The sequence below is a fragment of the Cyprinodon variegatus genome, unplaced genomic scaffold, assembly GCF_000732505.1.
Source record: "Cyprinodon variegatus isolate N-32 unplaced genomic scaffold, C_variegatus-1.0 Scaffold1128, whole genome shotgun sequence".
Taxonomy (NCBI): domain Eukaryota; kingdom Metazoa; phylum Chordata; class Actinopteri; order Cyprinodontiformes; family Cyprinodontidae; genus Cyprinodon; species Cyprinodon variegatus.
In genome coordinates, this window is record NW_015151581.1 from 13,658 (window position 1) to 28,937 (window position 15,280).

Below are 15,280 nucleotides of genomic sequence, written 5' to 3' on the forward strand. Positions count from 1 at the left end.
GTTGAAATGTGTTTTGGGGGATAAAGTTCATTTTCTACGCAAATATTGACTTTGCAATTAATGGCTGTTACGCTAATCACTCTTTATAACATTCTGGAGTATATGCAAATTGCCATTATAAAAACTGAAGCAGTAGACTTTGTAAATATTAACATTTGAATCATTCTCAAAACTTTTGGCCATGACTGTACAGTATTTTTTTGGGCCTTTTTACATTTTTTCTTTGACTTTTGATTTCTTTAACACAGATCTGAAAGAAAGCCGTCCTGCATGGCATAATTACTATCTTGTGCACTCATACCCAGTGCTGCACCTCTAGTCACATGGTCTTGTTATGATCTATATACATATCTATCTCTACATCTAGCTATACATAGATATACACACACATACATCTATATATATATCCATCTATCTATAAATATTTGATGAAATGTTTTAGTTTTCTAACAAAGAGCTAAACTCTGCAGACTATCTCTGTGTTAAACAGAGAAATAAAGGATTATAAGCAATGTTGGGACTAACGCCCAAGTAAAGCATTATAGTCACTACATTTTACATTAAAAAGTACTGTAAAGAAATACTGTAAAACAACCCGACATGTTAAGTCATTACAACGCTTTAAACACATTTGTTATTCGTTACTTTATGTGTATAGATATGGACTACAGTTTGCTGGTCTAAGCACACGTCGGCAACATGCACATGTAAACGCAGGCTTGCCTTGAACACAGAGGAGAGACGATGGAGCATCATCTTTGAGCAGCTGTACCGGTCTGTAGTGGTAAAGAGAGCTGAGCCAAAAAGCCAAGCTCTTGATTTACCGGTCAATTTACGTTCCTACTCTCATCTATTGTCATGAGCTTTGGGTTGTGACTGAAAGAACGAGATCCTGGACACAAACGGCTGAAATGAGTTTTCTCCATAATGTGTCTGGGCTCTCCCTTAGAGATAGGGTGAGGAGCTCAGTCATCCAGGGACGACTAAGAGTAGAACCGCTGCTCCTCCACGTCAAGAGGGGCCAGTTGAGGTGGCTTGGGCATCTGGTTAGGATGCCTCCTGGACGTCTCCCTGGTGAGGTGTTCCAGGCACGTCCCAGGGGGAGACCGAGGACAAGCTGGAGGGACAATGTTTCTTGGCTGGCCTGGGAGCGCCTTAGGATTCCACTGGAGGAGCCGGCCCAAGTGGCTGGGGAGAGGGATGTCTGGGCCTCCCTACTGAAGCTGCTACCCCTGCGACCTGACCCCGGATAAGCGGAAGAAGATGGCTGCATGGATGGATGGCTAGCAAGTCAAACCACACATCAAAATAATGCGGATTAGTTTTCAATGTTTTCAGATATATATTACTTTTACTTGTTATTTAAAAATTAGAAAGTAACTAACTCAGTTACTTTCTGCAGAAGTAGCTAGTTTTTTTAAGTAACGTTCCCAACATTGAATATAAGCCAACAGGATGCCAAGCTTTTGTATGCCACCAGAGTAAGCCATTTGCATAGAAACCTGTAATGTCATAGTATTTGGCAAGGGTCCATTTAAGAAACCATCGGCAGATCCAAAAATAGACATATCTAATGTTCTTTTCTTTTCTAGAATCTTGAGAAAAGTAGTTGCTAATCAAGCAGGTGACCACTTTTGTTAATCTGATTATTATTCAGTCGCTACACCTGGAACTAACCCTAACCACCAAGTTTTTTGGTTATTTTTGCTCAGGACTCTAGTCTCATTTCTGAATTACAGCTAAACTTAGAGAGAACATGTCCAGGACTGACAGCGTGCATTTGCAACTTTAAGGCTGTGATATTGTAATTCTGTTGTTTTCCTCCAGCTTTTATTGTCATTACACTGTCATAAGTACAGAGAAACAAAATTCTCTCTCTGCATTTAACCCATCCCCTTGGGGAGCAGTGGGCTGCAATGGGAGCAGTGTGGGGTTAAGGGTCTTTTTGCTCAGGGAACTAGAGTGGCATTCTGTAGGAGTGGGCATTGAACTCAGAGCCCTATTTCCCTACCACTAGGCTGTCACTCCTCCGATTCCACCCCATTTTTTACTAACCAGCAAGTCCACTAAATGCAGTTAAGTCTTTAGCTAATCTAAAATTCTGCAGCCCGAGCTCTGATCAAAATTACAAATATATTTCTCCAATAAAGGTATAGTGGACGATGTTCCATTTCCAGGTGGATCATCTAAGTGGTCCTCCTTATGGTCAGTCATTCTGCTTATGTGTTTACATAAGTCCATCCTTTGTGCTTGTCCTCAGTTAGCTATCTTTTTCTGTGCATGCACACTTTTATGTGGTGAGCTACAGTTTCAGTCATTTAAGCTCTGCTTTCTCACCGCGGTTCTTTGAAAATGGCAGAGGGTCGCAAGGGGAAAAGTTTCTATGAAGTGTATGAGAAGAAGAGAAAGTCCTCAGAAGAGAGAAACAAGACCAGAGTGTTTTTGGGAGATTCTTTTATGAGATGGCGTAGACTGAAAGCACAGGTTGGGCTTCCCACTGATGCCTCGGTTGCAAAGTTTCCACTCAACAGGTAAAGTTTGGCATGCTATTTGGAGAAATCCATGCCCGATCACTGCTAGTAAAGGTTATCTACCTCTATATTGTAACTTTCCAGGGAAGATAAGTTTATTTTGTAATTTGCATCGTTTGTAGTTATACTATGGCCACAGATTCTTATTTACCCTGTAAACATGTCCAAATACCAACTGCAGCACAAACACACACAAATATAAGCATGTCATGATTTTTTTTAATGTACCAGTAGTCTTATTTCCTGGGAAACTTTTTATATACAAATATGAGTGAGATGAGATCCATCCGAATGACCGCCTTATTATTGAGTACCCCAATATCCTCGAGGGGAAATAGGATATTGCATGCTTTCATACTCGTTTAATAGGCGTTCCCTCCCAGGGGCAGGTACAGGGTTGTGCATGTGCATTTTAATTTCTTTTTTTTAAGTGGAGGGCGGGTCTTTTAAAAAAAAAGAAATTGTGAAAATACTATACCTTTAATTGAGTTTCTGTTAAACCAATAATAGAATTTAAAACTCTCCTCATGTACAAAACTTTATATAACTAAGCTCCATCTAAAATCAAAGATCTGATTGTTCCTTATATTCATAACAGAGCAGTTCGGTGTTAACTAGTGGTTCCTAGAGTTTGAGTAAAATGGGAGGCAGATCATAGAGTTATTTTTTTTTCTCCAGCTTTCTATTCTCATTACACTTTCTCAAGTACAGAGCAACAAAATTAACTCTGTATTTAACCCATCCCCTTGAGCGGTGCCCGGGGAGCACTGTGGGGTTAAGAGTCTTTGCCCAGGGAGCCGGAGTGGCAGACTGTGGGAGGGGGGCTTGAACTTAGAACCTGTCTACTTTTAAGATGGAACAAATATCCAGTATTTAGGTAAACGGGTAAATCATTTTTGCAAAGAGCCAGAATGGTTTAGATTGCTTTTTTATGCAATAAATGCAGAATTAAAATAAACAAAAATAGAAAACAAAATCTTTAATTAGGCTAATATGACAGCAGTGTTTTAAACTGATAATCTAAAGCAAATTTGATGTTTGGAATCCGCTTTGGGTAATCTGTATGCTTTTTTCTCTCATTTCTGATTTAATTAAAAACAGACAAACAGCTATGAACTGACAGCTAATGACTCAGCCTTCGACCAGTTTGTGGTTCCTACTTTCCCCCCAACTTGAACACACCCTTTCCACAAAAACTGCATAAAAATATATTGGAACTTTATTTGCATTTTTATAGAGGGGAAAAAGACCAAATCTCCTGACATTCTTTGGCACCAGTTAATCTAACAAGCTATATTTTAAAGCTCAGCCTGTAACAGATGTGATTAGACCTTTTGGGTGTGGTCAGAGTTCGCATGCAATGATACCAAGAAAGATACAAGTCATCTAAAGCAAACAAGCTCCTATTTCCTATTCTTTTTATGAGTGGAAAAATTTTGAACTATTTAAATACTGGAGATGTCTTCAGTAAATATAAATTAAAACCTCTCATAGAAATGGCTGAATGTTAGAGTAGAGCAGTGACTCCTCTATGCGATGCTAAACCCAAAATCTTTAAAGCCAATTTATAGTTGACAATGTGAACTCAAGTCTTTCATTAGATTAATTAGAACTGAAGGTATCAAGCTATTCTAGTACAAGAAATTAAACCAGGGATGAAATTCTGCACTTGAAAAAATGCAATAAAAACAGTTGGATCTTGATTTTATCTGATAACTGGTAAATAAAATGACTGTTAAAAAATCTAAAGCTGTCTTTTGTAGTCTTTAGCTTTTAGGTGGCCTCAAACTCCAAAATCGGGGCAATTTTTGTGTGGTTCTGGGTAACAGACCACAGGTCTCAGCGGCAAGACTATCTGCTGCAGGATACACACTATAGCTGGAATAAAAGCTCTCATTTGTTTCCACTCTTACAAAGCTGCTCCTTTACACCAACTGTTTAAGCCTCCTTGTTTTAAGTGGATCCTTTGCAATATTCACACATCGTCTAAACTGAAACTTACACCAACTAATACACATCTGCCTCAGCAAGAGGTTTATATCATGGGATTTTCCAAGGAATTGACAAGTGTAAAACAATCAGGACAAAGTGGTGGTGTGCTGATAGAGGTTTATGAGCTTTTGGAAAAGAAGCAGGCATTGTGAGGTAGAAGGAGGTCTCATGCAGCACCGACATAAGCTCTACACACACACACACACACAATCTTTTAAAGCAATAATGTTGAACAAGCTAAGAGCAGCACTCCTGTTATCAAATGAGCATCTGATTTTTAACATTCATCTTCTCGATTTTGGAGCCTTGTTTAGACCCTACTGCTGGTCAGCTGTACAAACCACACAAGATCACAAAAAAATAGTTAGTCATTCCTTTATACTCTACAAGCTCAGCATCCCAGGAGGGCAAGTTACCTGATGTGAAAGCTATTGTCTTCATCACAGACCTGTAATTCAGTGGTTTGACGGATTATAACCCCACATAATCCTGGGTAGATTCCTAAATGTGGTGCTGCATGCTCCATGTTGTGTAACGAGTGCCTGGGACTTTGCATCAACAAATATATCATAGTATGAATCATGAATCATTTTCACTGACTCATGTCCAATGAAAGAAAATATGTTGCACTAATCAACAGGTCTCATTTAACAGGTTAGAACAGTGACGTATCTGATGCTGTCAGTAGCTTCTGGATACTTCAAAGTTCAGTATTATGTTTTTTCCCATGAAGATGCCTCACCTTTCATGAATGAACTCCTCCAGAGCAGCACACTCAGACACCAGCTGGGGACACTGGCAGCGCAGCGCCACAAAAGACAGGATAGGCAACAGGTCATCTGCTCCGCTGTCAGAGGGACAGAATAAACAGAGCAAAGGATGAAACTCATTCACATTTACAGTGCATTTTGGCACAAGCTCCCTTTGGGGACCAGATGAATAGAAAACCAACGCAGCTCTTAATGAGCTGTGTGTTGAGGGAAAAGCTATTTTCTAGATCTTCAGGGAGGAAAGCTGCACTTGGAAAGATGATGGCCAGATAGCCTTTTCTCAGTGTGCAGACAGCAACCCTTTGTTTATCATGACTCACACGCAGGGCTAACTACTGGTTTGCGTGATTGCGTGAGAAGGCAGGTTGGACCGACCCTGCTGCGTGCAACTGGATCCTCTTTTTCTGCAAGTGGTGGAAGGTGTGGACAAGCTCGTGTAACCAGTGAGAGCCAGAGCATCCAAATTCACACAATCCAACCCTGAATTATACAGCTCCCTCCAGTAAACATACATCTGACAGAAAAGGCTGCACCTCAGCATTCCAGGAACACAAAGCATACCAGCTCCATGAGGAAATCCTGAACCCAAGCAGCCCTCAGTTCCTCTTCTAACATAGCGGTTCATAGTTAGAATTAGATAATAGCGATGATTATGGAAAAACAAAGAGATGAAGAGAAATGAGCTAGAAAGAGATAAAGATTTGATTTTTAAAAACATTCATATCATACAATTATCTCAAATCAATAACCCATTCAAAATAATAGGAGCTATACATTTTTTAAACTAAACAAGATATCTTTATAGTTCTTTTTTCTTAAATAAATCCACTTCAATCATTTACAAATATTTATATTTCAGTATAATTCTTCCTATTAAAAGGCTGCGTACAATCTGTATCTTATCCATTAGTAGGCCTATGCACGTTAGTAGCGTATAGCTGGCTATAAAATACACATAATGCTGTGAAATGATGCTTTTAAGCAATACAAATAATAGTTAAATGTAACAGGGGTCTCACCATCCAGCCCACATTAATGGATAAGCTAGACTGCATCTCCAGTATGTTCATAAATTAAACAACTACTTATCATGCAAGTTATTTCCCCTTAAAACTGGAGAAAAGTTAATAATCTCAAACAGTTTTATAAAAATGGCCAAAAAGAAAAACAATGTTTATACCGATTTATATTGAAAAAGGGTAAAAACATAAATCTGTAGTTTAAAAAATTGGAGGAATGCAATGACGGAGTTAAATGTTTTAAAACTTTGACTGATTCATGTTTCCCGAACAAAAGCAAAAAAAGAAAAACACCCACATTATCCCAGTCAGTTTGTTTAGTTACCAAACTATTTACTTTAGGTCTTTTATAACACACACAGAAACCCTCCACTGACGTAATTCTCTGCAGAGGTTGATCCAGTTCGCCGCCTCTGATCTCCAATAAAAGGAGAACAGCTAGCTGGGCTGCAACCAAAACACTATTAGCAGATCACACAAACACCATGGAGAGCATTAATGAAGCAAAACTAAAATGTATTGTGAGGAAGAAGAGTGATGATGGCTTGTCTCTCTTCAGCCTGACATCCTGGCAATGTTTCTGTTCTCACATCAGTCCATCTGTTTATGGAACATTCAGCTTTGTTGATGTTCTAGAATAATGAGGATAAAAAAATAATTTGAGAAAAGTTTCTTCATTTTGGACCAAGTTTAGCGTTTAATATAAGCCTAGATGATAAATGGTGAGTGCTGCAGATCTACTGGGTCAGGTTGACCCAGGATTCTGGAAACCGCTGAAAACTTTTCTATTATCAGCATTTTTAGTTCAGCACTGTTTATGTTGCTCCCATCAAACCACCTGGGCGGACTCCTGCTTTGCTCTAAACTCAGACAGGACGACCTAGTTTAGGACCAAGCAAGTAAGAAGCGAACTGTAAGAGGGGTACAGACCCAGGACATCTCCTGCTGTGCAAAGGCTGAGTGAGCACTGATCTGACCCGACAGCACAGCTACCAGGGCAATGAATCCTTAAATTGGGTTCTGCACTTCCAGAGGATTTTTGAGACAGTCTTTCAGTCCAAATTATATGCATGAAGTAGTTGAGGAAATTAATTAGTTTGAAGTTTAATGAGGTTGACAGCAACATGTTTGTTTCCATGTTTAACTGGGCTGGCTGTAATCCATCAGAATCAAAGAGGTCTGCTGACCTGTCAACTCTTCAAACAATTCATGACTTACATGGCTGCTGTTCTGGGTGTCGGATCTCCTCCTTGAAGACACTTGTAATCCTCAGCACAGGCACAGATCAGGCGTAACGTCCGAACTGTGACACAAAGAAGCAAACATGACTAGTTGGATCTGTTCCGCTTCTGAAATGGACCAAACAGGAGCTGAATATGGCCGCCAGAAGGAAGCCCAATGAACATGACAGATATTCCTTAAGACAATTCACTAAAACAGTTAAAGATGGCGGAACCAGGAAGATTTTTTGAGGCCCTCAACAACTCAGCCTGTAACATGTGTTTTGGATTTGGTCTGCATCCTCAGTCAAAAAAAAAAAAAAAAAAAAAAAAGGTATTGTGAATTTTACTGAAACATCCAAATTAAACCTTAACAAAAGAAGGCCCCAGAAAAAGTACTTATATGACTTCCTTTTTAAATTCAGCCAAGATATTTAGTTTTGAGTTTGTTTTTTTGCCATTTTGTTATTTAATCTAAAATAGGGCAACAAAGATTCAGCAACTTTGCGTAAAAAAAACAACAAAAAAAATAAAACTTTGAGTCCCCATGTAGCTAATTAGTCTCAATCAAACAATATTGAGCATGTCCTATTCTTGTTGATAAAAATAAACCCAGAAAAATCCAGACCACGATGGCTGTCCAGAACACACTGTATCCTGCTTTTCTTTCCTTTTTAAATCAGGCAGATGTGGGACACCCTTATGTTATCGTCCATAATGACTTTAAGAACCTTTTTAAAATATTGTTGTATTCCATTATTGCCAAGCAAGTAAATAAAAACTAAATTTAATAAAAATAACTTCCTATTTCAACAGAAAGGCAATCTATTTTTTGGCCCACAAAGTACTTTTACTTCAAACGTTTGGCCCCCATTGCAAAACGTTTGGACACCCCAGGTTTCAAAAACATTCAGATTAAAGTCAGAATAACTTCTATTAGAAAAGTTTAACTCCATTTTTTTCGGTTTGCCTCCTTTTTTCCCCATCACTCTAGTTCCACCTCAGTGCGAGGTGGGGTCATCAACAGCAGGGCAACTCCCCAGTTAGAAATATACCGCTATCTGATTTGTAGCAACGCAAACAAAGGCTGCAGACCTCTGCTCTGTCTAAAGCTTTAATCATGCTCATGAAGAGGTGAGCTGAAGAAGACGAATGTCTCTGGATGAGAAGGAGAGTCAGGGGAGAGGGAGGCTATGGAGTGCCATCAAGCTGACTGTGGATGTAAGGCTAAGCTAATTTTACCAATGCTAGCCTGAAACAGTCGTCATACAAGCCTAATGAAAATGGATTTCAGGTTGAAGGCAGTTATATTTATTTTGCTGATTAATGACTCTGTGGCCTAGCCAATCAGAAAGAGGCTGTGTTTTGAGGGGAGGGGATGGATGTTATAGCGTCCATCTGCATGGATGACGGTAGAGAAAAACATGTGATGGAAATGCTCCCAATGCGGGTTAAGTGGAGCAAAGCTGCCCGAGTAGAGTCTGTCCAAAAATTGGCCCAAGTGAGGAAGATGCTGCAGCTTCGAAAAGGCTGGGCTCACTGAGGCTGACAGAGGAAGGGTGAGATTAAAGGGACCTAATGATATTCATAGGCTGACTGGGAGCTGGAAATTACCTACAGCAACAAACAGACAAGATCCTATGTTGGTCCACTGCTTATCTAACTATTTTCCTACTTCTTAGCTTTAAAGAAAACCAAAGGTCCCATCAACAGAACAACCTGGTTGCATGAGTTACATAACTATTCGTTCTGCTCTAACACTGGAAGCCTGGTTTTTATCTCTGCTCCAACACTGTTCTGGATCAGATCCTGCAGACAGGCTCCTTAAAATGCTGGAAAATATAAACGCTGGAGTTCCTGGCAGTTCCAATAGAATTCTCTACCAAATATTTGTGGTTGTATTGCATACAGTAATGCACTGATGTTTAAGGGATGGATTATATTATGCACAATCACCTACATCCAACCAATCACTGAGGGGAAAACATGTTGGCCTGTTTTGTTCTAGAATAAAATTTAAAAAAACTTTGAACTCAAACATGAATAAAAGCTGGATTCGAAGAAAAACAGGTGCTCGTCTATCTCCTCCAATAAATACATACAATCAGACATTAACTGGGTGGGGAGACCAAACCAGTCTCCACAAAAGCCAAGTTTATTCTAAAAGAACGTTCTTAAAGTTGAGGAAATCATTGGGGTTTATCTTACCTACACACTCCAGCTTCCTCTGAGGACAACAGTCCTGAACCAGGAGCTTCAGTTCCTGAACAGCAGACTCATAGGGGTAGGAACCTTTAAGAGCAAGGGGGTCCTGGGGAAACAGTTTTAGGGGAACACCGACATCTGCTGGAGAAGCACAGCAGAACAGCCTCATGTTCCTCTCGAAAAGCTGCTCTCTTTCTCTGTGGACTCTCCTGAAAGCACAAACAGAAGAAAGAAACTGGATCTCCACTGAAACTAAATGAACAGAGATCTCCCACAAAGAAAACACAAGTTAGAACTCATTTCATTTCCTTTACAGTGTGTTTTACTTTTTAACTAAAGTCCCACTATCTGCGGTCCAGCAGAAGACAGCAGAACATTTTTGTCCGCACTGGTGGCCTTAATTTGAAAGTGTTATGACAGTAAAGAAGGAATAAATTAAGATCTAATCATAGTTGGTGATGACTCCAACAAATGCTGAAGGTTCTCATTTTGAACACAAGGATGCAGAACATCTTGTATAAAATACCAGGGTACAAGATTTTAATTACAATTCTGAAATTATGGTAGATTCTAATCCACCATTTGCAGCTACATGTGCCCGAGTTCCCAGCGGATTCTGGGATTGGAGAGTAAAACGAAACTATAGCTCTCGCGAACAGGCAATTAATTGAGGCTCCACACAGACAACTGCAACCAGAGCCAACATGCAGCTCTTAACATACAACAAGCTCCTATAGAAAAGAGAGACCACCAAGATGAAAATAATAAACATTAAAGGAGAATTCCGGTTTTTAACACTTTTAGCCCATTTTCTGTAGTGTCCAGGATGAAATCGAATGATCGACACCAAAATTTTGACAATTGGTCCTGTCTCTGCTATTTGGCTCATGCAGAATCCCCCCCTGGCTGCTTCAGAATGGCTTCCATTGTGCATGTCCGATAATGTCCTTAAAACAACCTTAAACGTTCTTTTTTTAAAATATGCTACTCACCGGGTCGTCAGCGCTGTTCAATGACGTTCCAAAAAAAGTTTTGTGAAGAAAAACCGTTCCTGTCTTGTTTTATTTAGCATTTTGTAAATCCCAGAACTATTTTTTCCGATACATCACAACCGCTTATAAACTTCCGCTTCCCGTTCGAATCTGAAGCGTTGCACACTCCAGACCACTAGTTGGCGACAATGTCTCTATACTTTGGGAATGTATATGAATATGTCCTCCTCAAGAATCCACCTTTCGTATTCCATTTTCAGAGTTTTTTAAAGTGTTTAACAGACGTTAGCACCTCGACGTCGGAGTACACAGAGTGAAGCAGAAACACTTGGGCCTTGCGAAAAGACTACAACTGTGTAAACCGGCCCCATTTCCGTTTCCGGAGGGATATTGACTATTCCAAAAGAACTCAATGGGATTTACAAAATGCTAAATAAAACACTACAGGAACGTTTTTTCTTTACGAAACTTTTTTTGGAACGTCATTGAACAGCGCTGAAGACCCGGTGAGTAGCATATTTTAAAAAAAGAACGTTTAAGGTTGTTTTAAGGACATTATCGGACATGCACAATGGAAGCCATTCTGAAGCAGCCAGGGGGGGATTCTGCAAGAGCCAAAAAGCAGAGACAGGACCAATTGTCAAAATTTTGGTGTCGATCATTCGATTTCATCCTGGACACTACAGAAAATGGGCTAAAAGTGTTAAAAACCGGAATTCTCCTTTAAAGGCAAGCTAACATCAGCGTGAGATGAAGGGGTTAACAGAACCCTGAGGTTCTGCTGTCAGAGAGGTGCACTACCTAAAAAGAGCCAGCAGGGCGCTCCACAGAGGCGTAAAGAAGGCCTCCTCAATGCTGCCAAGACAAAGGTCTTTAAAGGTGGCCGTGTTCAAACAGTCAAAGGAAAGCAGACACAGGGAGAGCAGTTGATCTGGAAGAAAAATGTTATGATGAGCAATATGCCGAAACACTGAAACAATCAGAACGAGTCAGTACTTCGACTTGCTCACCGATTGCTATATGGATGTCTTTGACGATAGCTTTCAGGTGTTCTTTAAGTGCTCTCAGCTCCAGCTCTTCCAAGTGGCTTTCATCCAGCTCCATGGAGGGGTCACAGGTCACATCTGCATCCAGGCTGCTGATGGGAGAGGCCCAGTCCAACTGGGACAGGAACTGCTCCAGATCCTCAAAGGAGTTGTCCCGCTCCACTGCGACTTCTGCATCTACAACCTCATCATAGTTTGTGTGAACGTCATGAGAGCGCGAAGGGGAGAGCGAGGCATCGATGCTGAAGCTGTGGCTGCCAAAGCTTGGACTGGTGGTTCTGATCGGCTTCCTGTGACTCTCTGATCCGGCAGAAAGACAGAAACATGTAGGCTTACATTTAAACGGCAGATTTATGACACAGACCCGCTGATGGAGTCACTTTTAGACTAAACCAACTGTTCCCTTACTGCTGCTTTCTCACATTTTTCTTTTGAACAATTAAAAGTATAAGCTTTTTGCATGATTTTAGGACTGCCTTCTAAGCCATAAAACAATAGTCTGAAGTTGTTCTGAATTAGGTTTTCTAACCATCCTTTGGTTTACCGATAGATCATTGTAAAGGTCCTATAATCATGCGTTTGAAGACTTTCAAAGTCACCTATGTGCAAATATGGTAGATGCCTTTAGAACTATGTGGGTATTCATTTGTTATGAAATATAGTTTTGTTATTCCAGCACCCAAAAAAAAACATGTAAAAAAAAAATAACCCTTGCCTTCGAAGCAAAGCCGCACTTTTTATTTTGCCATATCATGCCACTTCTGAAGACTCTAAGGCTACATTCACACTGCAGCCTGAAGTGACCCAAATCCGATTTTTCGGCCCATATGAGACCTGATCTTTTCAGATGAGACCTGTGTCTGAACGAGCAGGTCACATTCATTATTCATATACCTGACAGTGATCCCTATTCTGCATCTTGCTACGCAGAAGTGGCAAGAAAAACAACAACCATGGCAGATGACGACACGGACAGCAGTATTTATGTTTAACCATATTGAAAAGATTGAGTTTTTATGGAAAAGATTGCTAGATGCGCACAGGCACTACCATCCATGTTCACTTCTGTAAACACAGAGCACGCTGGCTTGTGACGTCATTGGGTCCTCTACTGAGCATGCGGGACACTTGCGTTGTATGAATGCAGTTCATACTGTACAGGAGATCATGTACAAGTCGCATATATTTGGAAATATGAACGGCAGCGCAAAAAAAAAACAACTATTTCACAAAAAAAAAAAATCAGAATTGAGCATTAAGGCCTGCAGTGTGAACTTAGCCCAAGTTAGACAACTCTCACTGCCACAAAGCAGATTTCATGACATTGTCTACAAAAGTAAAGCTGCTGATCTATACAATTGAGATGCTAAAAGAGCCACTTTGCCTCAACGTGATCATCATGTTCTGCCTCACATCACCCGTCCATTATCAGAGAAAGTTGGCATTTGTTTACAGAGATGGCACAGCGCTGTTAAGGCCGGTGCTTCCCTGGAATAGCCCTCTTATATAGATATATTTTTCAGTTTATCAGGACAGAGGAGCTGCTGCTCAGAAAGAAGAACAAATGAGGATTACTCCAAGTTGCTTGAAAAAAGCGAAATACCACTTTTTGCATGATTTTGATGGAATAGCATTATAATACAGTTAAAATGCTCTAAAGACTTGTTTTTGCATGATATAGGCCCTTTGGTCCATGAAGCCAACAAAAAAAAAAATCTCTTTGCCTTCATCCAAACAGAAAGCTATAATAAGAAGTCAGACATGATCATTTAATACCTAACCCTTCAGAAAACTGGAGAAGAATCCAAGACCTCAGGACTCATTGGACCTGCTCACAGACGGATGACAGTTCCTACCTGAGAGAAGCAGGCTGTGGACGCTGCGTGAGGGTCTCAGCAACATGGCGGGGCTCTGAGGAAGGCTTTTACTCACGATGGGGTAAAGCTTGTTGTAAATGCTGTACTGATGCTTCCTCAGGAGCTTCACCAGTGGATGGTCCGATTGGCTAAGGATAGACAGAAACTGGTAAGGATCACTCTGCTCGGCCATAAATTGTTTAAACGTTTGTTTTTGTAAACTTCATCACACCAAATAATTTGTGATTCAGGGTGAATAAGTCATAAGATGGGGTAGTTGGACATCCTAATAGTGGTTAATCCTTATATGCTGTCAAAACGGTTGCTTTCTATCAGACTCCTCTGTTAATTTTTTTTACCATCTATGTTGTATTGGAAAAGGAGAGGAATTAGAAACTGGTCAACCAAAAAAAAAACAAAAAGACATTTTGAACCAAGTCAGCTCTATTTCTGGACCAGGCAAATTTTAATGGGTAAATTCCCATATTCCCGTAGTAATGGCATATTACAATAAAAAAAAACCTGATTTAGCCAAGCTTATAAACTAAGCCAGTTTGAAACATCCCTTTGCTCATATCTTTCTGCTCCTCAATACCATTCTTTTTTACTTTATTTAGCTCCAGATTCACACCAACGGTCATCTCAAGACACTAAGAAATGTGGGAGATTTTCTCTGCTTTAAGACAGCAGTATGATTTTATAATGCCTTATAAACACGTTTCCCAGGGGTATAAATAATCAGTGTGGTTACATAATGTAGAAGGTAAACAATGAGGCATATGCTCCTTCCCAAACCAGCAGTCTGACTTCAGTGCTTTGGCAGCAACCAGGAGTCGATCTAAGATCTAAAGCTAACAAAATGTGAGAGCTAAAATGTCTGGACTGTCAGGCGGTGATAGGAAGACTGTTAAGGCAACTCTCTCTTGACCTTTGACACTTACAATCCTTCTGGTTTAATGACGTTCAAAGACATCAATTAATCAAATAACAAAATCAAACGTAATGGCTGCATACGATAGATAAAAGCTAACACTGCCGTAGGTTTAAAACCATCTGAAGTGTAGGTTATTGCAGTTCCCAAAGCATGAGCCTTCCTGTTCCTCAACCTCAGCTCAATGAAAGCAGGAGGCAAAGGTTAGTTAGTTCAACAGTTATTGACGGCGTTATTTTCAAGGCCTGCTAATGATTCGGGATTCGGCTCCAGACCAGGACTCCTCAATATAGGATCCTGAATGGTGAGCAGGAACCTGAAAATCAAGTCTTCAGACCTCCTCCATGTAGAACCAACATCTGCGTTTCCATCTCAGAAAACATTTCTTGTGCATCAATCTGTCTTACAGTGGGTCTGAAGAACCTCCTGACTGAAGACACTCTGTATTTGTACGATTTTCTGAAGATAATGATGCTCAGGACTGTCGTTCACTTTATTAAGAATTATTCTTTCTTAAATCAACTCTGCAAATTCTAGAGGAGTTCCTAGAACAAATACATTGAGCTTTTCAAGTCATTTGAAGTTACCCTGCAGATGATGGAAGAAGAGCTCACACTCTCCACAACAGACATAGATGTGGTTGCAAACATTGAAGGACCTAGGCTTCTTTGTGAAGTACAGTCTGTTTGTTCTCTTCTTGTAGATGAATGCACAGTTG

At 40.2% G+C, this 15,280-nt stretch overlaps 1 protein-coding gene across 2 annotated transcripts in view; it reads right to left on the reverse strand.

Moving 5' to 3' along the window:
- The window catches only part of vps9d1 (VPS9 domain containing 1), a 38,109-nt gene that overhangs the window by 6,467 nt on the left and 16,362 nt on the right, over positions 1–15,280 (reverse strand). For both annotated transcript variants that reach the window (XM_015400653.1, XM_015400651.1), the window contains exons 10-15: positions 13,632–13,780; positions 11,740–12,075; positions 11,531–11,660; positions 9,741–9,946; positions 7,531–7,615; positions 5,266–5,370 (exon numbers count right to left, since the gene is read on the reverse strand). In XM_015400653.1, coding sequence (XP_015256139.1) covers positions 5,266–5,370; positions 7,531–7,615; positions 9,741–9,946; positions 11,531–11,660; positions 11,740–12,075; positions 13,632–13,780 — 1,011 coding nt within the window. The remainder of the gene's footprint in view (positions 1–5,265; positions 5,371–7,530; positions 7,616–9,740; positions 9,947–11,530; positions 11,661–11,739; positions 12,076–13,631; positions 13,781–15,280) is intronic.